The sequence below is a fragment of the Cinclus cinclus genome, chromosome 1, assembly GCF_963662255.1.
Source record: "Cinclus cinclus chromosome 1, bCinCin1.1, whole genome shotgun sequence".
Classification (NCBI taxonomy): domain Eukaryota; kingdom Metazoa; phylum Chordata; class Aves; order Passeriformes; family Cinclidae; genus Cinclus; species Cinclus cinclus.
Window position 1 is genome coordinate 50,112,376 of NC_085046.1, and position 25,857 is coordinate 50,138,232.

The window sequence follows — 25,857 nt, forward strand, 5'->3', positions numbered from 1 at the left end:
TTGCTTTTATTACTTCTAGCCTGTTATTACAACTTTGTATACTGTTGGTTGGTGTAACCTTTGAAACACATTCCTTTCAGAAAATTGCCAGAATTAAGTGGAACAAAATTTAGGTCACAATATATGATATTTTTCATTGGTCAAGCATATAATTAATTGCTAGTTCAATTCAAGAACAGCAAACACAGGTTGCTGGTTATTTTTTACCCCATCCAAGGGATTTATTTTGTTTTAATTACATCCTAAACTGGTAGAAGCAGATCTGTTTTTGAGATGATGTCTGCCTCAGCAAATCTTTTACTGTGCAATTATATTCATGTTCAGATTCAAAACAGAAAAGCATTCTCACATCCAAATTTCATTATTAACTCTGTCTATTACTATTAGCAATCGGCCTCTTCAAAGAAAGCCATAGAAGTGGAGTTTGAGAGATGTATGGTTCATTAAATACTTACATTTATTAAAAATTTCCTTAAGTTTTTATGGTGCCAAAATGCTTTCAGAATCTCCTGTTCTTAACAGAACAGACATCTTAGTTTTAACATGTGAAGATTACTTTATTCTTTATATGTTCTACACCCCAGTTTGGTGTTTGGCACATTTTTTAAAACGTACAGTGAGGGTTTCCCTTTGGAAACAGAGTAAACTGTGTATTATTTGTACCTTAGCTTCACCTCTCTTCACACTGGTTTGACTTTTCTCATGAAAAAAGACCCTGTACATTCTTCTCACCACAGGAATGTGAAACAAGAATGAGCAGAAACTGCACACAACTCTGTGAAAGTGTTGCTACAGCAATGAAGGAGACAGTTTAGTCAGCGGAACTGCAAGGGTGAAGAGTAGAAAAACAACCCACTAGAGTTCATTATGTTGGAGATAGCTACTATATCAAAGAGGTTGAGAATAAAGTTCTACCTCTTCATATTTGATCAAGAACTAAAAGTCTTGAAGAAAATGGTGTCAATACAATATGTAACATCCTTCAGCCTGTAGCATTTGTTGCCTCTTACACAATCTTCAATCACCCCATCTTCAAGGAAGGGAACAGGACGAGGGCAATTTAGAGCAGCAGTTTCTGAATTGCCTTCTTAGCTATATTGTTCTACAGGAAGAATTGTAAAAGTCCATGGAAACTAGCTGGCAGATCTGGTTATCTAAAATAAATTATCATATTTGGTGTGAAAGCACATCTCACTGGACCACGCTGAAAAGAAATTAGACTGGAAAAATGGAGAGAGAATTGCAGGTAATTTTTGGGAAAAAAATGTTATAATGAATGACTTGAGAAAGGAAAATACACTCTATTACTATAAACTACCTGTCTGACAAATGATGAAGGAGGTCAACTGTTTATAAGAAATTTCTATTTTCTCCTCTAATTTAAAGCAGTCTCAGAAATTTCAGTCACTGAAAATAACTAGTGAGTACCAATCTGCTCAGGATTAGCAGGGATAAAAATGACTTCTGCATTTAAATGTTTTAACATTATAATAGTTTTAAGTGTGATCAAAGACCTTTTATCTGGACAATATGCATTAACTTTAGGGTAGATAATAAAGAATAGCCACCATTTAAAGCAGACTTAGAAATGAAATACGAGAAGTTGTGTTCATCATAAAATCAGGTAGATTTTACCACTTTAATAATTTGAGTGAAATAGAGTATACACATCCTATATTTCTTATCTATGGACACAGATTAGGCTGGATAAAACAAGAGAGATTGTACAGTACAGATCTGACACATGTAATTTTTAAATCAGAGAGGAGGAATAGATAGAAGATTACATACCTTTATTTCAGTAAATATGAAGATGATGAAATTGGATGTTTTACTGTCAACATTACAAATGTCATCGACAGTTTATCAGTATTATTTCAAGCACAAAGCATGATGCAGTTATTGCCTAAAAACACCAAGATCATTATAAAGACAGATGTTGAGCTGAGAGACATTTAATTAGATGAGCTGGCTACATTACTGAATGAGTTACTATTTCTGCTTGATTTGACTAACAAATGGTCTCAGAATGTTGTTAACCACCCATTCTTTTGCAGGTTGCTTTTAGCTAATGCTGCATTAATTTGTAATCACGAGTGCACACACTGTTTAACTTCTAAGACACTAGAACCTGGCCTCTAAATAGGATTGGTGGTAGTAATTTTGAAGAGTGTGCAAAGATATCTCATAAAAATCAAGCTGTGATTCCATTTCAAGCAAAAAATTAGAGAAAGTGGTGCTTTGTTCACAATAAATTTTTCTACAAAAGGTACTTTTGACAACTATCTTCAGGAAAGACAGAATCACAGAATCAATTAGATTGGAAAACACCTCTTATCAAAGTGCTTCTTACCACAAACACTTCTATGATGGCAAGATACCTTCAGCCACTGTAGATGCCATTCCATTAGTAGGACAGCTTACTGTGTACACATAAAAACTTCGGCAAAGTTGCATGAATTTTTGAAAATGCCACCTTGACCCTTGAAGATTATTCTAAATAACATAATTTGTGATAGTTATTTTAATCTTTTATTACTCTTTTTTTCAAAGAGGAAACACATCTAAAGTGAAGTTATATACGCCAAAAAACTTAGGATCACAGACCTCTGCTCTACTAAAGCACTTCCTCAGGTTTCAGTAAACCTTTTCAGCCCCATGTCAGGAAAGCAGATAAGGTTAATGGATGATGTATTTTCATAAGCATGTTTCTCATCTTGGCTATTCCGCCCTTTAAAATATGAAGCAGACTCCCTGAAGTCATATAAATAATAGTTTACCCAAGACCTTCAAAAGGGTGGTTGATGCCCTTGCCTTTGGCTGTATTTTCTTCACTGTGTCAGATAGGAACAAGAAGAATTGCTCTGTGAACAGGTGATTAAAAGAAAACAAAACAAGAGAAATCAAAAAAGGAAAGGAAAAAAGTGTCTACCACCTCCTGCCCAAGCTTTTTCCATGAATACAAATGAAATTGATAGAAACTGCAAGTGATGAGCAAGGATGATAAACCACTCAAGCAATGCACCACAAAGGGTAAAGTACAAAATAATCAATTATCACCACACAACTTTCGTAAATTTTCTACTGAAGGCATATACTGTTCTGTCAGATGAAGTCAAGATCGGTTTTTAATTTTCCTCTTGACATTTGCCAACTGTTAATTACTTTCAGAAATTAATTATTGTTATTCAGCCTTGTTTTGAACTTCAGGTGGGGTAGTTTAGACTTGTATTAGTATAAAAAAGTAGTAACCCTAATTTTGATTTTTGAGTATTAATTCTTGCTTTTACTGTTATTGATGCTAGTTTTACTAAGTGCCTTTCTCTTGGGGAAGATTTTAAAACTTTTCGTAGCATTACAATTCAGTAACTTAGTTCTGCCAACCAGCTTTTCAGGTATGGGTATGGGTATCAATAGATTTTTCTTGCCCGATTTCCAAGTATGCAGAAATCAGATTTTAAAAAGTGGTAAAAACATAACAGCAACTGAATTCTACTTTAAAAATACAAACTGACTCATCTTTCATGAATTACAGCCATCCCGCTTGCCTGTTTCCTTTCCTCACAGTACCAATGTAAGTCCCTAGCATCAAATCAATGTAAGTCCCTATCAACTCTGACATCTGATGCTATTTACATCACAGTATTCCCGAAATTCCTTGGGCAACACAAGTGATGGAACACATAGAAGGAGTATCTCCCTGCCAGTACTACCTGCAACAAGTAGTGAGAAAATGACAAATACGTTAAACTAAAAATATATTATATCTACACCATGTTGTCTATAAGCTACAAATACATTAGTTTTGTAGGTTAAATTGAAAAAAAACAACACTTATCTAGTAATTGGATGTGAGTTTTCAATCATGTTTCATAAAATTTAGGATCCAATAGCACAATTTGCTTTTGCATAATGACCAGGACATATTACAGTTCATATGAATTAATGGAAGATGGGAGTAATTATACAGAGACCATATGAAAACTATGATGAGATCTTTGTGAATCTCAAAATCAACAACAGTAATTAGGTTGAATGTGAAAATACACAACAGAAGGAACACTTTTTTACAGTAATCAACAAAACAGAATCTGGATATGCCCCAGTCTAGTAACAGAAAAATTTATTTGCCTATAGGAAGTATTTTCTTAAGTTAACAGTCTGAACTGAGCATTATTATACTGTTATTGTGGCTTTATTCCTTACTCTGGGAAAGTAATAATTTATTCAGAAGAAACACTGGAAAGACAACTTCTATAAATGATGGCAATTTTGTTTAAATCTTTTGTGACATTCATGCAAAGACATGACCAATAAAAACACTGCAAAAACTTTTGGGAAAAAGGTCTGCTGGATTTCAGGAGTGTTTTCCGCATTCCTAAGCCTCTGTTTTCCATCTGATAGCTCCAACACAGACATGGAGATCGCTATCTTCCCCTATGGGACTCCTTATTGCAGAGACAACTACAAAGTGGTGATGGGGAGTGTTGCCTATACAAAAAAAAAAAAAAGATCCATAAAGACCTTCAGCTCTCCAGCAAAACTTTCCCAGTTTCAACACCTCTGATAGCAGGACAAGGCTGGAGATTAAATCCAGCAGTGAATAGACCCTGGACAAGATGGCAGGGAGTCATAGCTGAATGCTTTAATTAGGAGAAAAAGAAGTGCTGACATTGTCTTGGAGTGCCCAAGGATGTAGCCAGCTGAAAGACCTCCTTCTGAAGACTTCCCCACTTCCCTGCTGAATCAGACTGGGTCTGTGTGCCCTGTTCTCCACTCCAGCATTTTGCTGGGACACAGCTTAGTCAGTGTTAAGGTATCTAGAAAAAGGAAGATCTGAGGGCAAAGAAAGAGGTGGTTAAGAGGAAAAGCAGTCCAGAAGAGGACTGGATCCCAGAGAGTCTTTACAGATCACAAGATTGGCTGGCAATACCATGAGAATATTTCTGGTAAGGTGATTTTGGCATACACAGAACGGAGAACTGTGATACCAGTGATACCAGTGATACCAGTGTATCATATTATCAGTCAGTGGTGGTTATGTACACTCTTCCCATCACTTGTGTATTGAAGGCACAGTAAGACAATCATCAGGTTTTGATAACTGCTTCCATGTTGGAAACTATGATATTGAGGATTGCTGCAAGCTGACAAAGGCTTCCAAGCAGAGGGAAAAAAAATCTTATAAGCAAACAGCTAGCAACTATAGCTTTGTATCCACTAACCTCTAAAGGATGTACTTTGCTTCAAATGGATACATTTAGTAAGAAAAGAAAATTTTAAGGATCTTATCACAATTGCTTATGTATAATACATGCTACTTTAGATCCAGTTTTGCCTTCAAGTACCAGGATGTAGTTCTCATAGAACAAAAAAAAAAAAAAATTACATCTAATTACTAAGAGAGAAAATGGGTAATGTGCTGAGAATTACTAACATTGCTGAGTTCAACAAAGTTAACAAGGACAGAAATTCACTGAGCATATCTCAGCTTCCTTGACTTTACCTTTTTGTTGAGACAAAACAACCTATTCTTAGTTATTCCCCTGTTATTTGTTTATTGCATATATTTTTTTCTGTTTCTTCAATTTGCTGCTTGCTAGGCTTCCACTGTACCCTTTTACATGTGAATAATGTAATACATCTTGTTGCTGATAACATCAAAATTCTTGCACACAGTTGAATACTGGTACAGGTTAAATTGGAAGGTACTATTGTTTTCACATTATATGCCTTTTTGGAGGTAAATTTGCCTTTTGGAGGCATGGCAAAACTAGGGCGATGAGTAAGGAAGCATATTACCACTTCATTCAAAAATTGCACATGCAGTTTAATAGTTTTCGCTGCTCTGGGGTTATGTAAAGTGCAATTATCATCCATTGATTTAGCTTATATGGACAAATCCCATTTTACATTTTATTTGCTTTCTGTTTCAGCAGAATTTTGTGGATATTAAAATTGTCATTATCTACCCACAGGCAGTTTCAAAATACTCACAGGCATCTTGTTTAGCTACTGCTTGAGACTTTGGAAAAAAAGTAATGCCATATAAAGCTGCAAAACCTATAATAGTTATGTAGAAATAATCTGTCATTTTGTGGTATTTCAACCTGTAAGACATATGCTGGAGGTCTAAAGCTGCCATTGGTAAAAGAGCCTTAATGTTCCTGTGAATTCTGCATAAGAACTTGCTAGCAGAAACACATTGCTTAAGGCAGTCCTACATAAGACAGCAGGTTGAAAGATAAATGGGTCCCTGAGCTGAAATTGATGATTTTTCTTAAGTATGAGTGATTATAGCACAATTTAATGAGCTTCTAGCAAAGACTTTACAGTGCCAACTGGTAATATAATACCACTATGGCTAAATACACACTGTAGCTTGAAATGTCCTGATTATAAACTGGGAAGAAAATTATGAACACATCTAAGTGTAAAGCAAGTATTTACAAGATTATTTAGGGTAAGATGCAAAGGTGAGTCTGCATCTTGCTTCACAAGGCACCCCCAAGGAACACAGAAAAATGGTGCTGGGAGGTCTCAGAATGCTTGCATAATTGTTGGGAGAGAGCACAGGCTGTGTTACTTATTACCTGCAGTAATATAAAATTAAAGACATCAATTATAAACAAACAAACAAGCTATTCTTTACAAATTTAGGAAGATATACGGTGGTAAACAAAATCTTAATGGTATTGAACATTTGACACCAGATCAGGAGGGTAAAACTAAACTATAAATACAGAAAAATGTGAATTATTGAATTACCGTTATTCTTCACTACTTACACAGAAGCAGAATCACTCATACTGAAACAATAACAAAATATATTATATTGAGTAACAGCTTCAGTGATGTGAAGTAGCAACTATTATTGTGATCTTCCAAACTTTTTAGGGTGAGGTAAATTTTATCTGAGAGCTTAAAAAAATTAACCGAGAAGATTGTCAATTTATATTCTCATACACTTGTATGAAATAATTTTCTTGGAATAAAATTTTTAGATGAAAGGACAGTACTGTGGAATCCAACAATGGAAAAGTCTAGACTTGAAAACTGATGTTTCATGTAAGAAAAGAAATGTGTGTCCCATGTACATAACAGAAGAAAATAAAAATATGTGCATAATCACACAGGATTAGTGAGACCTTTGTTTATAATCCTGCTCCTAGTTCTGTCTACTACACTTAAAATCTTGCCATGAGCAAAAAAAAACATATATGGCAAATGGAGGTAAAAATTCCATGTCAGTACAGCTAATGCTAAGAATATAATAATTCAAACAGTCTAATTAACAGAGAAAAAAGTCTATGAATAATGAAGTTAAGTTTGTCGTCTCTTGTGGCTACTTTTTTACATTTCCAACCTTAGTCCTTTTTCATTATTCCCAACCTGAAGTTTGAAAGTTTGAAGAATAATTTCCTTAAATGGCAAAATACTATGTACTAAAAACTACTAATGACAGGTAGGTTATTTTTCACACTATTACAAGTTTTCCTGTTTTATTCAAAGATCTGATGAAGATACCTGTTTATATCCCTAAGACAGACTTTTGTCATTTTTTTTTAACTGAGTGGTATCATCAGTATGTTTTAGCAGAGAGAATTTTATGCTACTTTATCAATTACATCACTATAATTCAGAGGAATTAGAGCAAAAGGCCTGAGTAATCAGAACATGAGGAAAATAATGACACGAAATATGATAGGACTATGTCATGGGTATGTGCCAAAATGTTGTTTTTTTCTGTCTTCTGAACACCAGGTATAAGTAAACTTCAAAATTTAACATTAACCAGCTCAAGTTGACATTTATATTTGAGTTCCCATTTTATAATACAATAGAGTATTTGGGACCTTAAAAAAATATAGATTCATAGCCTAGATGCAGGTTTTTCTGTATTTCTATTAACATTTGTTTTGATCCAGTATTTCCAGAATGCTATGGCAAGAATCATGACAAGTGTGTATTATGTAGAAGTTCTGACACATCGTTATTCCATTATTTTAATTCCTGCCAGTCATTTTGAAGGCAAAAACATTATATAATTTTTAAAAATTAATTTCATAGTGTATTTAGCCTTTACATTTTCTCTCTGGGAAAAGGGGGTTCCTTCTAAAACTTTTCTGACCCAAGCCTACTATTTGTTTATCATTACCATAAAATTAAAATATTTAGAATTCATTCTCACTGGGTCTGAAAATGGCTAATGAATGTTCTATTACTACTGATCATATAACCAAGCAGCATTTAGAAGCACATTCAACAATGCAGAGAAAACATTTTGGAGCCCCTGCCACCAATCAATTACTCACAAATGAGGGAGAAGTTGATCTAAAGGTTCCTTTCATAAAAAAACGAAGACAGATTTCTTATCATCAAATATCAGCACTGGAGCTCTAAGTACTTTCTTCTTTGATATAGCACTCACAATTTGTCCATATGCTCTACCCAATTAAAACTGTAGTAGAAACAACATGGACTTACAGAGTAGATTATTTCACACATGCACCAAATCTAAAGAAACTTGTTCCCTTATAAAAGCCTAGGAGTTGTGTAGAACAATTGCCCAGAAGTGATATTTGGCTTTGGTATCTGGGTGTTTCTTCCTCACTTTAAATAACATAGTTATTGATCATATAGGATTCATTGATGCAGAAAGCCTTTTTTTTTTTCCTTTGTACAACTCTTTGCCCTTTGACCCAAGGACTTAGCTTGTGCTTAAACCATTTAAACAGCTATGTGGCTTATATGTCTGTCCAGTTTTAAAGTCTAGTTTCCCATTTTTAAGTCAATTTACTCTTCATCCTGACCTAAGATTTCTGTAGCTACAACCTACTGTCACTTTTTATAGCAAAACCAGTAAACTTTGTAATAAAAGTAACAGTTCTGCCAAAACAAGATAAAGCACTGTTCAAGCCTCTCAAACCTTTTGTAAAGAAATGCTTACAGGTTCCAGTTGCACTTTTTAAGCCTGCAAACACTTCATTTTTTAAAGTTCTACACATTCCTCAACTCCTTCACTAAAAACTTTTTCTTTCTTTCTTTCTTTCTTTCTTTCTTTCTTTCTTTCTTTCTTTCTTTCTTTCTTTCTTTCTTTCTTTTTCTTTCTTTCTTTCTTTCTTTCTTTCTTTCTTTCTTTCTTTCTTTCTTTCTTTCTTTCTCTTTCTCTCTGTCTCCATCTTCTCCCTTTCTTTTCCTTTCTCTCATATTCTAGGATAATAAACTACCTATTTCAGCAGACGCACAGAATTTTAAAGAAGTCATTCACATTACAGTGATTAGCAACTGTATTTTCCTTGACTGCTTGTACTTTGGTAGGATAAAATAAATGACCCCATAGGTATACATTTGTTAGGTTTAAAAAATACACGAAAGTGACTGGTAGCATTAAAAAAGGAGAGAGCATATTTTTCAAGGACAAAATACTGTATGTTCAAATGTATTTCTAACATCAAATACTAGCATTATACACTTAAATCAAGAACTTTACTTCTTTCAAAACATAATTTTACTGTTCAAAGAAAACTATTGAAACTACTGTGTACTTTTATGAAATGATACAATGCAACTATACTTTGTGGAGCACTTTTCATACAAACTACATTATGAAATGTACCACAGAGATAAATAATACTTCCACAGTCAAATAACAAACAGAAGAGAGAGAAAAACATTAAGTTATGAGGGATGGAGAAGAATATATTCTACAAAATTTGAAAGGAAGATAGAGTCAGTAAGACAGATATAAAGGCATTTTTAGGAGGCAGTAACAACAAAACGAAGGTTTTCAGAACATCTAAAGACTCTATAAATAAGATACACAAGGTCACTACTGTATAAGCAGATAAAGGAGAGTGAGTTACAGCCACAAAGTTAAAGTCATCATTTGTTTTCTGCCATTTTCTGACTAATGGTCATATGGCCAGTGAAATATTAGAAAGTTGAAACATGCTGACAACTACCAATGTAAAAGTATGAAAAATTGGCATGACAAGCCCAAGTAAATGCTGTCAATGCTAAGCATGCAAAATAAATGTATGGGGGGTTATTTGACTAAACACTAGAGTAGTTAAGCATTGATGATTGATCTTAAGGGAAAATAAGAAACCACCAGAGGAAAGTAGTTTTTTCAGTATGCTGAAAAAGTTATTACTGCTTGTGGAGGTCCTGAATCAAAGACTCAGATATTAAAAAAAGAACAGGTATTATAGCTACTGTCCCCTTGAGCAATGTTTCACATGAGTAAATTTAATACAATGGGCACCATACCATGCACGAGAGATCTTATCATAGTATTAGTACAAAATATAATTTTAAAAGGTAACTAGACCTTTAGAGAGGATAAAGGAGAAAGAAACACCAGTAAATTCTACAATGAACAGTGTTGAATCTGAGAAAGGAGTAATTTTGTTTGTTGAGTTAATTATTTTGAGAAGGTCAGTTTGTGTAATAGCACCAAGTTAGGGTATGGCTGGAGTTCATTGAGCAACCACAGAGGAACAGTCAGACAGAACAAAGGTGTAGAGTACTTTAAAAACCGCAGAAATTGTGCTATTGAAAAGGCAGATCAATCCCCTGATATAAGAGAGAAAAAGAGCACATATTGCCTTTCATGTTGAAGTGAAAAGAAATGATAGGGAATGTATTTCTTCTTTCCCTCAGAATTCTCCATAGGTTGATATTCTTTTTTACTAGAAAACTGAAAAGACAGGCGAAAATAACAACTACCTTCACTAAAACTGACAGTGAATTTCCAGCTTTCTTTTGCAGAATAGGAAGTTAATAGATAAGGTGTATCAAAGACTGTCCTCGTGTTTGTGTACAAATTGACTAGTTCCATCAGCTTAAAAATGTCTAGAAAACTGTTCTGCCTCTTAAGTTTCAGGGATTTGATCTGGAAGGAATCCAGTGTTTAATAGAAATCCAGCAGCATGGATCAGTAACATCCTTGCACAGGAAGCAAACATCTTAAATGAAAAAATTAGAAGTCCTTTTAAACTGTGAGGCTTAGTGAAATGAGCATTGAGAGAATTGTTCTATAATTATTTAGGACTAATTTCCCTTGTTTGCTTGTTCATTAACTGTCTGAAATCAACAAAGTAAACAAAACGTTGCATGTTATTTCAATATGGAACAAATCTTCCTTTTAGAAGATAACTTTCCATATAATCCATTTAATGCAAGGGTCATTTAATGATTTAAACTTTGAATATCAAACTATATTATATTCCATATCATGCACCAGCTCTTCTCAAAAACTCTGAAAGCAATTACAGTATAGTAAGCAGTAGTTAATCTATCAATCACAGTTGAGTCAATATTTCTGAATCTCATTTCAAAATGTTGCCTTAGAAATGACCATGTAAATCTGGAGAAAATAAGGATGAACAGATATAAATAAACCAAATAGATCCTTCTACAAACTTGTTGAAATCAATCTCTGAACAGCAATCTACAAAAGCTAGCACTGATTATATGAAATCCATACAGGGTCATACAAATTATTCACAATAATCACAATATTGTGACATGAAAAATTGTAAGAAGAACCAATGAAAACTTCTGGTTAGATTAAAAATTTTTGTCTGAGAGAGTAACTATTTTTTTGTCAAAATAGAAAGTTAAAGTCAAATTAATTGCTGGTCTGTATCAAGTCTGTCTTAACAATGAAAATTATCACAATGACAGAAAAATAGAGATGTTATTGACAGAATGCCAGTAGATACCTGGCAACACATAAATGCAAAAAATTACAAGCAACAGATATCTTTTCAAGAAATAAGAGTAAGATTTTTTTTCCAAGGCACAGAATTATCTCCATAGGTCTGATGTCTCTAATCCCTTAGAGAAATTGTCTGCTTTTGTTAAATCATTTCAGTTCAATTTAAATTCTTGATCCAAGGGTCCTTGCAGGCAGTTGTAAAGGCTTTTGAATCCTACGTACAGCTACAAACACATTACGTTTTTCATATCTAAGCACTTATTTATACTACAGGATTAAAATCTCTTCTGCAATTCCCCCAGCAGAAAAGTATTGTACTAATTGACATTGGAACACTGAGCTTCTTATTCACCAGCATTGCTTCTAACAAGAAAAATATATTAATCTATTATGTATTCCACTGAAAACACCCACCAAAATATCTGCCAATGTAAAATGCATAGGCACAATTTGTGTGTTTTTTCTTGAAATCAAAAGTAGAGTATGATAGTTTCCCTCCCTAACTTCCCTTAAACCTAATAACAAACCAGCTTAATTGGTTTCTTTGGCTTCTGTTTTGGTTAATTTACACTTTTTAAAAAATAAAGATGCCAAATTTTGCAAAACTGCCATTAGTATATTGTTAGTATACACTTAGCAATGTAAAGTCCAGCTTACAGGCTGTGGGCAGAAGCTGGCCTGAAAGTTTCTTCTGCTTCTACATTCTCCGAACACAGGAAAAACAATTAATAGAGCCTGACAAGGCACACATTTTTGTCTGGATATGTTTTCTGAGACAGAATCAAAACCTGTTTCTCCTACCACAGTCAACTGAGATGGAAAAGAGGACATGAGGAGGCTTGCTCGTTATGTTGCTTCTTCTGCTGCTAGCCTGAATATTGATCACCAAACTGGAACCTTCCACAGATGGGGGACACTCACTTGAACATATAAGCACACATGGGAGGAATTCTAGAGGTGCTAAACAATCAAACTGGCTTTGGCTTCACTGAGAATCTTCTAATAAATAAGTCTATTGTTTATATCTCTCATTACATAAAATATTTAATACAGCTTTATTCACCATAAAATGTCTGAATTTCTTTGTCTCTCATAATAACATAATGTCCAATTTTTCTGGTGCTTCAAAATGTAATCTTAACAAATTTAGAGCTCTGATGCAACAGCAAAAACCATAACCTATCCATCATAGAATAAAATTGAAAACTGGCTTGGGTAGGGATAGGCATATTTCCATCTTTTTATTTTCATTACTGTTTTATAAGAAAGTTCCACAGAATGCAATCTTGTTCCTCAAAATTGAAATTCTTCTGTAATAGAAATTGAAAGAACTAAGTGCTAGTAACATTTTACAAATATACAAGTATAGATTTAATATAAAATTCTGGAAAAAATGTTATAGCTATGAATTTTTCTCTTTTTTGGCGATATACTCCACCGCTAAAATGTCTTAGAAATGGTAAATATAAAACATATTTATTCTACAGTTATAAATTAAGAATGGCTCCATTAAGAATTCATTAAAATTAACAGGTCTTGTAAAAATAACTTTAGTTTTGGGATCACTCAGGTAAGGCTTCACCTTATGTTAGTTTTAATTTTTTTTTTTTTTTTATATATTATACCAGGAAAAATAGAACACTTTTACTGCATAGATTAAGTGTTTTCCTTCTGGTGAAACCCAGTTCTCTTCATATCTCTCCTAATGGAGATCTCTATTCAATATTCATTTCCTTTGTGCGTCCTCCTTTTTAAAAGCTGCTAATATAATCTAAACTGCTGGTGACATTTACAGGGAATGAATGAAGACCTGTTTACTGAAACCCTATATTAGTTAGTTAATTTAAACTATCTTTGCAGGGAGATGTCAAGGATTAAGCAAGTAGCATCTGACATATATTCCTCCAAGGACTTTGGTTCTTTCCAATTTCTTAGAAGAAATCTGGTTAGGTTTTAACTCAACTTCTCATCAAGAATTGCCACCTTCTTTTAATTTGATGCACAACAGAAATCTGCAGACTCGCAAATACTACAATGCTTCAACAACTTTTTGTGCATTAGCTTTAAATCTATTCAACATAATGCAGGAAGGAAGATCAATTTAACTGGAAATAGGTTTGATGTGGAACTAAAGAGGCAGAGTTAAAATCTGCAGTCAGTCTCAATGTTCATGTGCCATCCTGGTAAACCACCACGTGACCCCCAAACTACTTATGTGCCTACAGAGAAATTTATACAGAAAAAAACACCTGGCTGCTTCACCACCTAAAGTTTACATACCAAGCAAGGGAAAACCCAAATCTCTCTTCACTCTACAGTCAAACTCTTCTGCATCCTCCAACTAATCATATCACATGCTGAAGTACAATTTAAGGATTGCGTGTTAAGTTCTCCCCTCGTTATGACATACATGTATGTTCTCATTTGTGATATTTCTAGGCCATAAAATTTTGCCTACATTCATCTCAATACCTTGCTCAGTATTTTGTCTCTGGTTAGTCCCATTCTTCCATGCTTATGTCTGCTTATTTAGGCTACACAGAATTCAAGTCCCTCCCTCATGACTCCATGCCAATGCCACAGGCAGAGAGAGCTACAAAGCTTAGGGGAGCATTAGCACATGTAAATACTGTCAATAATCTGGGCCTTAACCTTTCTCTTGCTGTGTTTTCTTTAATGAAAAAGTTAATTAGAAACACAACAGAAATAGTGGGATACTCAGGAATTTAATACTGCTGGCTAGAGAAAAGCACATAACAAATAAGGTGAGCCTGCTCTGTCCAATGTGCTAGTAGCAGAAATGGATTTGATCACATTTATTTACTTTTAGGTGGCACTGTACTCTTCTGCAAAAGATCTGTGAAATCAGTATCTAGGAGAAATATGATATTGGACAGGAAATAAATAACACCTTCCTCAATGGATATCATTTTTTGAAATAGTCTAATTGCTAACAAGCACTCACTACCAGCAGAAATACTGAAGTAAGCACTTCTTTTTGACAAAAGGAAGCTGGAGAGATACAGAGACAATATTGAGACTAATGCACATATCTAGACATTATTACTATTACTAATGATTCCAAATGATGGCATAGTAATCCCTATTTTTTTTTCATTTTTTAAAGAGCAGTCTATAACTACTAAAAGACCATTCTAATCTATTAGACGTATAACTATTTCTTTAGGCTCTCACCAGAATGTTTGACATGAGTTCACTATGTTCATTTTAAATTTATAATGATTTCTGAAGAAAAAAGAAATAATGTAAATCCAGCAGGAACTGAACAGTAAGGCAATTTCTGCTAAAAGTCAGGCTCCATCCACAAATAGCTATACTTATTTGTAGCAGTATTTTATGCAAGATAAACTACTTATTCTGGAGATTTTATTGCTTGCCTGTATGAACAAGAGATGGACCCAACATTTTAGTAAGACAGATATTTTCTCAAAATTATTACTACGGAAAGATATTGCTGGATTATAGAATGGTTATTATATGGTTTAACTTCTACGTAACATATCCTGTACAAATTCTAGTAATCCAACCAGACTGGCTATCCTCTGGATGCACATACTTCTAATGAATGGGTTAAGTTTACTCATAACTTGATACCTGACTACAAATTCAGAGCTGCAGTCATAAAACTGGTCAAAATCATAATTGTACTGTACAGAAAAAAAAATGCCTAGAATAATTGTATTTCTAGTATCTGGAAAATATTTAGAGCATATGCCATTATTAATTATGTTATATATATGAAATATTAGTATACCTAATATTTATAGAATATAATCAAATATATTACAGTCAGTAGTAGACAGACAAGTCTACTTGTTTGGATTATGATTTTTCATTTTCTTTTACTGGGAAAAAATAGTAGAACTATTGATATAAATATCTAAGAGATTCATAGTTAACAATTGCAAATGAGATGATGATGCAATTTTAGTCTTATTTAAAGATTAGTAGTAATACAGACAGTTCCTGAAACTTCTTTGCATTGCTTTAATTTTTCGTAAACTTTAAAATTGAGACAACAATCTGGTTTCCTTTATTTTTGAGAATGAATGTACAGAGAGTTTCATTAAGTATAGCAGCACTGTTCATCCAGGAGAAGATATCTTAACCATCTAAAAATAAGCAATCTGCATAATATATTACCTTTATTCAGCTATGAACTGGTGAGGAGCAATAAGTGATGTATAACTTGAGAGAGTCATCAAAGCAGTTTGACTTCAGAACTCAGTTGAGCAACCAGGGACCTAGTTTTAACAGTTTTATTATGGGATCAGGTAAATATTTAGCATCTACTCTTATGAGAGTATAAATTTCATGTTTGAGAGAGCTTTGTGGATGTTTGCTCGGTGCTCTCATCTTCCCCACAGGAGAATGAGAATAAACTAATAATTACGTATGAATGTAATACAAGCTGCACATTCAACCAAGTCCCTTGAGCAAACTAATGCATGTAAGAAAAAGCAAAATTAATTTCCACACAAAGATTTGCTCACGACTTTTATAAATTATAGATTACTCCACTTGATTAAGCTGTTCCTATATTAGTCATGTTGTAGCAGACAGCAAAAAAAGCAAAGTTTTGCCAAAAACAACTTGCAACATTGTTTTAAAAATGTTTTAAATGTTTGCCACTATTATCAAATTTTCTTCAAATCCTTTTCCTGCTAATCTTACCAGATTAATAAACATTAGCAGGTGTGTGCCTTGATGGCAGGAACCCCTGTATCTGTGGCCTCATATTTTAAAAAAGGATGCTTAAGTACTTGAATTCATTCCAAGAAGAACAACTAAGATGGTGAAGGGACTGGAAGATAGAGACCAGAAAGAACCAGGGCACGAGTGGTGCCTTGGAGGTGCAATGCAGTAGGCAGGAACAGAACCACAGGGACCCAGAGGAGCCCTGAAAAGGGCTGTGCTCAATGTCACTGAGGAAAAGACGCAACCCTGGGAGCCACCCCTGGGCCCATGTTGGAAATCTAGAAGCTTCCTCCCACCAGATGGGAGACCCAAGAGAAGCAGGCACCTGGTCAAAATGACCCAAAGGAGGCCAAGGGCTGCGCTCAGTGCTGCAGAGGAAGGCAAAAACCTGCCAAGAGCCAGTGCTGGTCCTCCCCAGTGGAAAATTCCTTCCTGACTCAAAGCTGGTAATAAGAGATTCCCTGAACAATAAAAGACCTGCCTTCTCATTCCACACACTGGGCATATCTCCCAGGAGATTCCTGACTCTATTCAGCCTCACCTGGAGCCGTGTTGGGGTCTTCCAAGAATGAGCAAATGCCCTTGGCCTGATCCATGTTGGAAGCAAGAATCCTTCCTGAACCTGGCAGGGCAGTGTGGGCTCTAAGCACTGGAATCTAAGCACAACACCTCTGCACCTCTTTTCTTATGACTACTGCCCCAGGATCCACACAGTGTATGAAGACAGGGAGTTCAGGAGTGCTCCTTAAGGTGTTCCCTTTGCATTGCTATGACTATACAGCTGAAAAAAAAGGTTTCAATCCCTCAGATGAGCTTCAAAGGAAACCCTGTTGGGAAATGACTTTGCAGTGGAGCACCTACAAAAATCCTCCCCAGCCTCAAATTCTCCTCCTTCAGCTTCAAGTGATTCTACCAGCTCAGTGAGTTCTCTCTGATGTATTTGGGCTGGTTCCAGGCCAGCTATGGCAGTGGGAGGTAGGAGGATGCTCCTTTTTATCCTGTTCCAGGGCACTATGACTGCGGTGTTGAGGATAGTGGCACTGTACCACAAGGGTGATATGGTGGTCCATTCACAATTCCACTTGCAACAGCCTCATCCTCCACCCAGCATCCTTCAGAGGAGGACCTTTGGGATGCTGGCCCCAAGGCAGTCATGTGCCAGAAGACCCAGAGTGCTGTCCCTGCCCTTGGTGACCATGCCCTGGACACAGCTGCTGGGTGATAATGACATATTCTCTTCCACTTGGCTCCAAAGAACAAACCACATGCTGTTACATTTTTTTCAGAAGTGGAGAAAAGCAGTCCTGCAGCTCAGAAGCTACCTTTATTATCTTTCAAGTAATGCAGATCTGCCTTACATACTCCTTCTCCTCTGAAATATACCTAAATGTTTACTGACTTAGCTCTTGTAGCATGAACAAGTATTTTCCATGAACAAGTAATCCACTTTCTCAAGAAAATTATTTCAGTAGCCTACATTTTAAAATAGTAATAAGAAACAAATATATTAGTATTCCTTAGAGTTAAAATGAAATGCTTCCCCCCCCCCCCACTTTGTGGAGCTTATATAGGACTAAATACAAGACAAAGAACAGCAGAGGACTTTCTGAGATTTCAAACCGTTCAGTCATCCAGCTACAAGATGATGTATAACCCACACAGTTACTTGAAAGAGTCTCATAAGAATGTTCTTGGCTATTGTAACCTTTGTAATATAGGATAAAGTGAGAAAAAAAATATGGCAAAGGCAATAAAATAGCATTCAAACCATCTGCACACCTCAAACTATTCCAACTTGTTTAAAGAGTTACTGATTGCACTATTAAGTTAAGAGTTCTCTTTTTTTTTTTTTTTTTAATGCTGCCATGATCTAATCACCATCTTATTCTGTCTTTCTGTTGTTGCCTTGGGGGATCCTTTACTAACTTATGACAGCTGGAAGGTCCAGCCAATTTCTCAGTGATAGCATAGTACTGCATAGACTCTGTAAAATTTTGCAAGTTAGTCAAATATTTCCAGCTGCATGCAAGGGACAACGTTTGTTAACACATGGAAAACTCCAGTTTATTCAATTTTTAATATTTCTTATGCTTTCTTTTCCCTGATTTTTACAATTTTTACAATTTTCCCCTTTTTTTTGAGAATGGAGATTTTTTTCATAACAACAAAATATTGCAAAAAAACTAAGATATACTTCAAAAAGAAATATAATCCAACTACTCCTATTTTGTGGTTAGCTCTGTGGAATTTGTAACCTCCTAGCTGTCTACAGATCTGTGTTAATAATATGGCAGTTGTCACTGTGTACTCTGGTACATACTGGAAAAGTGCAACAATATTAAAAGCACTGTCATCTGAGGTATAATATCTGCCTATGAAGTCACTTTTCTGTATTGAGATGAATTATCATGTAACACACTTGAATCTCTTGATTCACTTGAATCATCTCTCATTGAAAGGCAGCTTTCACCTCCATTCCCACATAAAAAGTTTACATGGTTGCAAAGAGATGTGGGATAAAAGGAGGAGAAGAAGGCACATCTGGGAAGTGCCTTCCAGCCATATGGCCAGGATTATCTGCAGGCTGAAGTAGTGGTATAGTTTCAGCTCTTCCCAGTCCTAAATAAGTTCTTTTGTGAATTTGAGTTGGAAAAAACTCAATTGCAAAGCAAATTTTGCTTCCAGTCAGGTCATAGTTATATTATCAGTTCCTCATGCAGAGCACTGCTAGATGATGTCTGTCTGTCTGTCTAACCACTGAACTGGCAGAGAGAAGGCAAGAGCAGCAAGGAAGGGCAGAATCCTAAAGACTGTGTAAAAATCCAGAAATGAAGAACTTTTATACTATCTGACATCATGATTTTTAGCTCCAAAGAAACTTTGTCTTGCTGTCACTTACATTGTGGCCATATTTATATACCAATATGCTTCCTGTGTTATGTTACTTAGAAGAACTATTTCAAACTTTGATTGGCAATCAAAAATCAGTTGACAGAATGTGGCTGCATGGGATTAAAGCTGAAGGCTGGCACTCTGTCATACAGAGTGTATCCCCACAGCAGGTAAGTAATAATCATCCAGAAATGTTCTGCTGCACGTATCTGATTACTTAAATTAATCTTTAATGTGGAATTATTCTCTAAAACTAACATGTAATTCATCTCACTGTGTTACAAAGAGAATCACACTGTTTATACATTCATAGAACACCAGAAAAAGACACATTACAATTTTTTATTTCTCTCCCATTTTTTTCACATGGAACACAGAAGTTTTCATTAAAATTGGCTTATGTACTGCATAATCTCCAATGGCAGATTTGACACTGTATTTTGAAATCATTTTAGTATTCCCTCATTGTGATTTTGTGATTAAAATCCGTAATTCTAGCCATAATAAGGTCAGGAGAGCTTTGGAATTCTCTGAGACTGCCAGGATAAATTAGTTGTGAGTAATAATTCCTGTTCAATGTCCTGTGCTTAAATCTGAAAGTACAACAGTACCATCTGGACTGTAACAAGAAATCAGGTTGTTAATGTTAAGGAAAGGAGGTGAAAAGGTACTTGTGCTGTCACAAGCAATGCAGCATGTGGATCACTGTGACAACAACACAACTTCCATTGCTAATGGAATTATAGGTAATTAAGAGACAGAAATAAGGATGCTTTTGATTTTTTTTCCTCAGTAGCATTTTAACTGCCTATAATTATACATATCTGCATGAAATTTTATGCATTTATACTATTTAACTACTGGTGAAAAGAGACTGTTCCTTAGCTTTGGTGTTCTCCTGCAGTTAGATCTCAGCTTGAAATCTTACAATAAAAAAGAAAAAGCTTATGTGAGGAGCCGAAGATAAAATAAAAAGACAATGATCACCCAAGTACAGGTGTAATACTCGAGCATCATTATTCTTCTCACATTTTTCAAAACTGCTGGAAATAAAATGCAGAAACCTTTTCCATGTCAGGCAGAGTTTAGCTCAGCAGAACCTGTGACTTTGGAAAAAGTTACCCTCAGGCATCAGCAACCTAAAAACTCAACAGACCCTTTGTAACGTTTGTTATGTTTTTACTGAGAAAACTCTCCCCTCCTTACTAACCACTCTGGCTAATGATGAAAAAATGCCACCATTTACAACTTCACCTTTTGTCCCCTGAACCAAATGACTGAACCTGCAGTAAGAATAACACAATGTGACAAGTCATCTTTTTGCCCAGTGTGAAGTGTGGCTATGAAAGCAATTTTCATGTTGATGATGATGACTGAAGCCTTTATGATTCAGATCCAATCTAGTTTAAAAAAGCAGGAGGATCCTACTATGACAAGACACAAGTACCTTCCCCTTTCCAAGTAAGTTAAATTGGGTTGATATATAAGACACATGCTACTTGGATTCCTTAAAAGAAAAATGTTGCATATAATGTCATATTGTAGCAGAATTGCTTATAAAGCAATATTTGCAGATGTTAATAAGACAGCCATGAAAATCCACTCAGATCTAAAGCTTGGCATTGTTACTTCTCAGCCAAAGGGCTTGTTCTAAAGTGCAAAATAACAAGAAATAAACTTGGTCATGAGAAAACAGAAAACTTGATTACATCTCAATAATTGAAAAAAGCAAAGTCAATTCTAAGAAACTTCTTTGGATACTATTCTAATTTCCTGTGACCATACAACTGCTACTCTGCTTGCAACACAATCTTCCTGTGCTTAAAAAGCATAAATGTAAGACATACAGCTCTAACTTTTATGAGAATGATATCAGTGTCCAAGGTGCTAGAAGAGAGAAACAGACTGAGAATATATTCTCTTATATAAAGAAAATATAAAGAAATACATACATAAGCATAGATAAAACATCATTCTTTATGCCAAACTCTATTATGAATAGAGATGTTTATATATAGATAACAAACTAATATATAATACACAAAATATAGAAATCATAAAAATATTTTCATATCATAAAAGGACAATATATATAACTTTTGTGCGGTGCATGGCATTATATGAAATATTTGTATGTATATGATGTGTTATAAAAATAAATAGCTTCTAAATAGTAACTTCTATGAGAAGTTAACTTACAAAATATGCAGTTCAACATATAGGAAGCATTGTCTTGTATTTCATAAATGTGTCATAAGGCTTTGATACTAATTAACTTACACTGTAAGTTACTTGTAATTACATCATAATATATTTCAAAACCTTAATTCTGATTGTATTGCTATAATAATGGATTTTTTTTTCTGATAGGAGCTGGCATAAATGGGTTCAGTCATTAAGATCAATACAAATTGTTGCATAAACTTAAATTTATCCATTGGAGGAAAAACAGAGACTTAATTAGCTGTTTCTTCATGTCCTTTCTTTCAAGTCTGTTTACATTTCCAAAACCAAATATCCAAAATAAAACCAAGTAATTCAAACTGACAAATACTGACCCTAGAAATTCTTTTCAATTTCAGATATGTGTGAGAAGACAGAACAAACATCATCGCTATGACACCAGCTTGTCACATGCTTTTTTTCATTATGACTTCAGCCTTCAACAGGTCCATGAGGAGAATCAATATAAAGTGGCCTGACAAGCCAGAGCAACTCACTGGTACACTGCAAAGCATGTCCTTTAACACTGAGATTACTACAGTGGTATATTGGGTCTGGCTGGGGTCGAGTCACTAAATTAATCTTCTTCCCAGCAGTTCATGGGCATTGTGTTTCCCAGCTGTGGCTAAAAACCATGCTGGTACCAGACCACTCTTTTTGGCTGCTGCTGTACAGTGTTTGCACAGAAGCATCAAGGCTTCTCTCCACACCCTTCCTCTTAAGGGCTGGGAGGAGGGGTTGGGTAAGAGGTTAGACAAGGACATAGCTGTGGTAGCTGAGCCAAATGGAGACTTTGGAAGCAGTTTCCCATGGGAAATCCCATACTGTATAACAGCATGCCCAGCAATAAAACCTCAGGGAATGAAAGAAGAAAGGAGTATGTTTAGTTTTAGGGAAGTTTCTCTTCCAAAACAGCCACTACATATGCTGAGATGATGCTTTGCTTTCCAGGGAGCAGCTGGACATTTGCTGATGTAAAGCATTGAGCAAATTTCTCTTTTTGCTTGCTTACATGTGCAGCTTTTTCTTATTAAATTGTCTTCTTAATCAATCAATCTTTTTGCCTTTCTTGTTTTTCTCCCCATCTCTCAGGACAGGGAACAGGTACCCTAAAGGTAGGGTTAGTGTTTGGCTACTGGCCATGGTAAACCTAGCCCAACTCAGTCCAAATGGATGTCTACATTTTGGGAAGGAAAGGCATTTTGCAAGACTAAAACAGTATGCTATATTTTGGGTTTTTTCACAGTAACATCTGTCTCTGAGAGTCTCTTAAAATAAAGTAGGAAATTAAAAGAACATGCATTTCTTTACCACAACTATGAAGATATTTGCTGATGATATTCAACATCACAGAGTGAACAGAATACTTATCCTTGGAAATATATGCAAAGCTCAACTGGTCCTGAGTAATCTGATGCAGCCTTGAAGCTGGCTCTGCTTTTAGAGGGCAACATGAACTCCAGTAGTTGGTTATTACCTGAATTATTCCAGGGTTCTATGATCTAGTAGTCATTGCTTCTTTCAGAGCACTATTAGATAAAGCCATTTTCAGCTTTCCAGAAGGTTTGCAATGGCTTTAATGTTAGGTAATTTTCATGATAAGCCAAGCTGCCTGCATTCAGGAGTTGGACTACTTGTTCTTTCTGTCTTTCCTGGTATTTTCTTTTTTTCCCCAATAAAGAAACTGTTAATCAGAAGTAACAAAAATGAATACAGGTAAATGATTGAAAAGACATTGCCAAAGCAAAAGGCTGCCCTAATTCTCAGTTACTCTTCTCAGACTGGGAAAAAACCAAACCCAGTAAGCATTACTTTAGTTAAGTTTGAGGGTTTATTACATTCACTGATCTGCAAACATACAAACCTGCTTTAGTTCTGTGAGGAACACAGGGAAGCCAGAAGGGGCTGAAGCTGGGAGCCACAACTTCTAGTTGCAAAATGGTCTCCCTTACTGTCATCTAAGAAATAGACAAAATGTGTGAGGAGTTTCCTCTATTCAAGGCAACCATATTACTGACATATAGGCTGAGCCTGACTTACAAGAACTTTTCATCTCCTTCTCTGCTGGTGAGTGAAGAGATTTGAGAGTTGCTTTCCACTGCACCCTACACAGTCTACAATTTAAAGCCATTATGTACATAACCTCAGCATGGTTCCCACTCCTAAAAAGTAAGGGAGGGCCACATTGACATGACCACTGCAGTATCAGGACCATCTTTTCTGGATCAATGTATATTTTTCAGAATATGAGGGACATATCAGTGTATCAAAGTATGGATGATCTCTCCACAACTTACCTGTCAATAATGGCACACATGTCAATGGTGACATTGGCAAAGCTTCCCAGTTCGCCTTGCTCCACTGCATGCAAATCCACCAGTTGATCATCCACATGAATACTCTTCATGCATCCTTGAAAAGAATGCTCAAATAGTGAGTGATCTGAGTCATTTGCCTGTACAGGAAACCCTACAGAGAAACAAAACAAAGAGAATTATTAACCTCATCTACTATGACTTAAGCCAGGATTTTTTCAAAGGAAAAGAAACACAGGTTTCCTAGGTGAGGTAGAATAAAAGCAATATGGTAAGGAGATATTATAAAGCTGTTAATTTACATTTCAATGTTATTGATTGAAGTAATTGTTAATAACATGAAAGAATTTACACAGTACAGCTGATGATTCATTAATTTTTGTCTAAAGGATGGTAATTTTCCTTTTCCTTCATGAGAAAAGCATGTTCTCATTCCTTCATTTTCATACAAATATTCTTGGAGTAGTAAAAGGATTTATCTCCTTGCTATGTTTTAGAACTCACATTCTAATTTCTCTGATTTTTCTGGCTAAAAATGCAGCTATGAAGTGAATTTCCAGTTCAGCCTTCTCCAGAACTAGGTTTCCAGTCTTTTGTGATTTTGGTTTTTTGCTCATGGGCAAGGAATACTTGTGCTGGAATCTTTATGTAAACTTGAAAATAGTCCTAAAATCAAATGTCCTTGATCATGTCTGAGGAATCTGAGGACATTCTGTATTCTTTTTTAGTTATGCTCTGAATACATTAATTTTCTTTGAATGTGGTTTGCAAGAGCTGAGAATGACTGAGTGTCTTGCTCAGGCTAAAAGCCAGGGAAACAGAGCATGTTTGTATGCAATTGTTTAACTAAATGCCCTTCAGAAGTGAACGTGTCAATTCACCTGAGAAAAATGTCCTTGATAAGACAGTGGAGAGACTCATTCACTACTTATAAATCTTTAACAATGAAAAAGACAGAATCCATTTAAGATGGGACAGGAAGGAAGGGGGGGGGGGAGGGGGGGGGGAATGACAGTTTACCAAAAAGAAAATAAGATAAAGAAAGTAAAAAATCCTGAAAATTTCATAATGGTGTAGCAGACTTCAGCTAGGTAGCTGGCCAACCATGCACTACTTGTCTGACAAGGGTAAAATGTTGTACACATTTGCTATGCTGGCTAAGACAGAATTTACAGCTACTGTTTCTTCTCCCACATTTCTATCCACCCTGCCAATCTCCAGTGCCTAATAACCTCTTCATTAGCATTTGTAGAGACAGGAGAATAAAGGATTATCAAACTGATATTATTTGAACAGTGACAGAAAAATGTGATGACCCTAATTTTAAATTTTATTCCTGAATACAGTTTTTCACAGTCCACATAAATAGTTGAATTGGCTGAAAAAGAGGGCAACAAGTGGAGAAACAAGCAACAGGTGCTTGTGTTCAGATGATGCCTAACAGAGCACCTATTACTAAAAAAACCCACAACTAGTTACAGATAAGTCTTTGCCAAAATCTAATTAAAGATAAATTTTGACCAAAAGGCTTTGCCAGAAGTTTCATGTCATCATTAATACTTTTAAAAAGTTCCTAAAGTGATCCTTCCCATCAGCTGAATTTACTTTTGCTAGCTTCTAAATTTCCCTGACTCACTTCAGTAAGTACTCACTTCAGAGTTCACTGGTGGTGGCACAGAATTAATCAGGGATGCTGTAGTAATTAAGCTAGGACAATGCTAAAAGCTGGTTCTGACAGGTATCTCAAGAAGCTGGTCTTGCCTTGAGGTTGTATCACCTTTGGACTAAAATTATGACACTACAAGGAGCCATAAACTGCTATGAGACACATCTATAACCACGTCACACTAACACACATTCAATGGAGAAGGAAAAGCTCCTTTGAATCTCCCAAATGATGCCTAAGTAGTGCATAATAACCTCATCAGATCAAATGCCACCCCCCAAAAAAACCCCAACCAACCAACCAACCAACCAACCAAA

The 25,857-nt window shown here is 35.4% G+C and overlaps 1 protein-coding gene across 1 annotated transcript in view; it reads right to left on the reverse strand.

The window, feature by feature from the left end:
* CNTNAP2 (contactin associated protein 2) overlaps positions 1-25,857 on the reverse strand; it is a 1,050,597-nt gene that overhangs the window by 384,188 nt on the left and 640,552 nt on the right. The window contains exon 10 of the mRNA XM_062510213.1: positions 23,857-24,028. Within this exon, the coding sequence (XP_062366197.1) occupies positions 23,857-24,028 (172 nt within the window). The remainder of the gene's footprint in view (positions 1-23,856; positions 24,029-25,857) is intronic.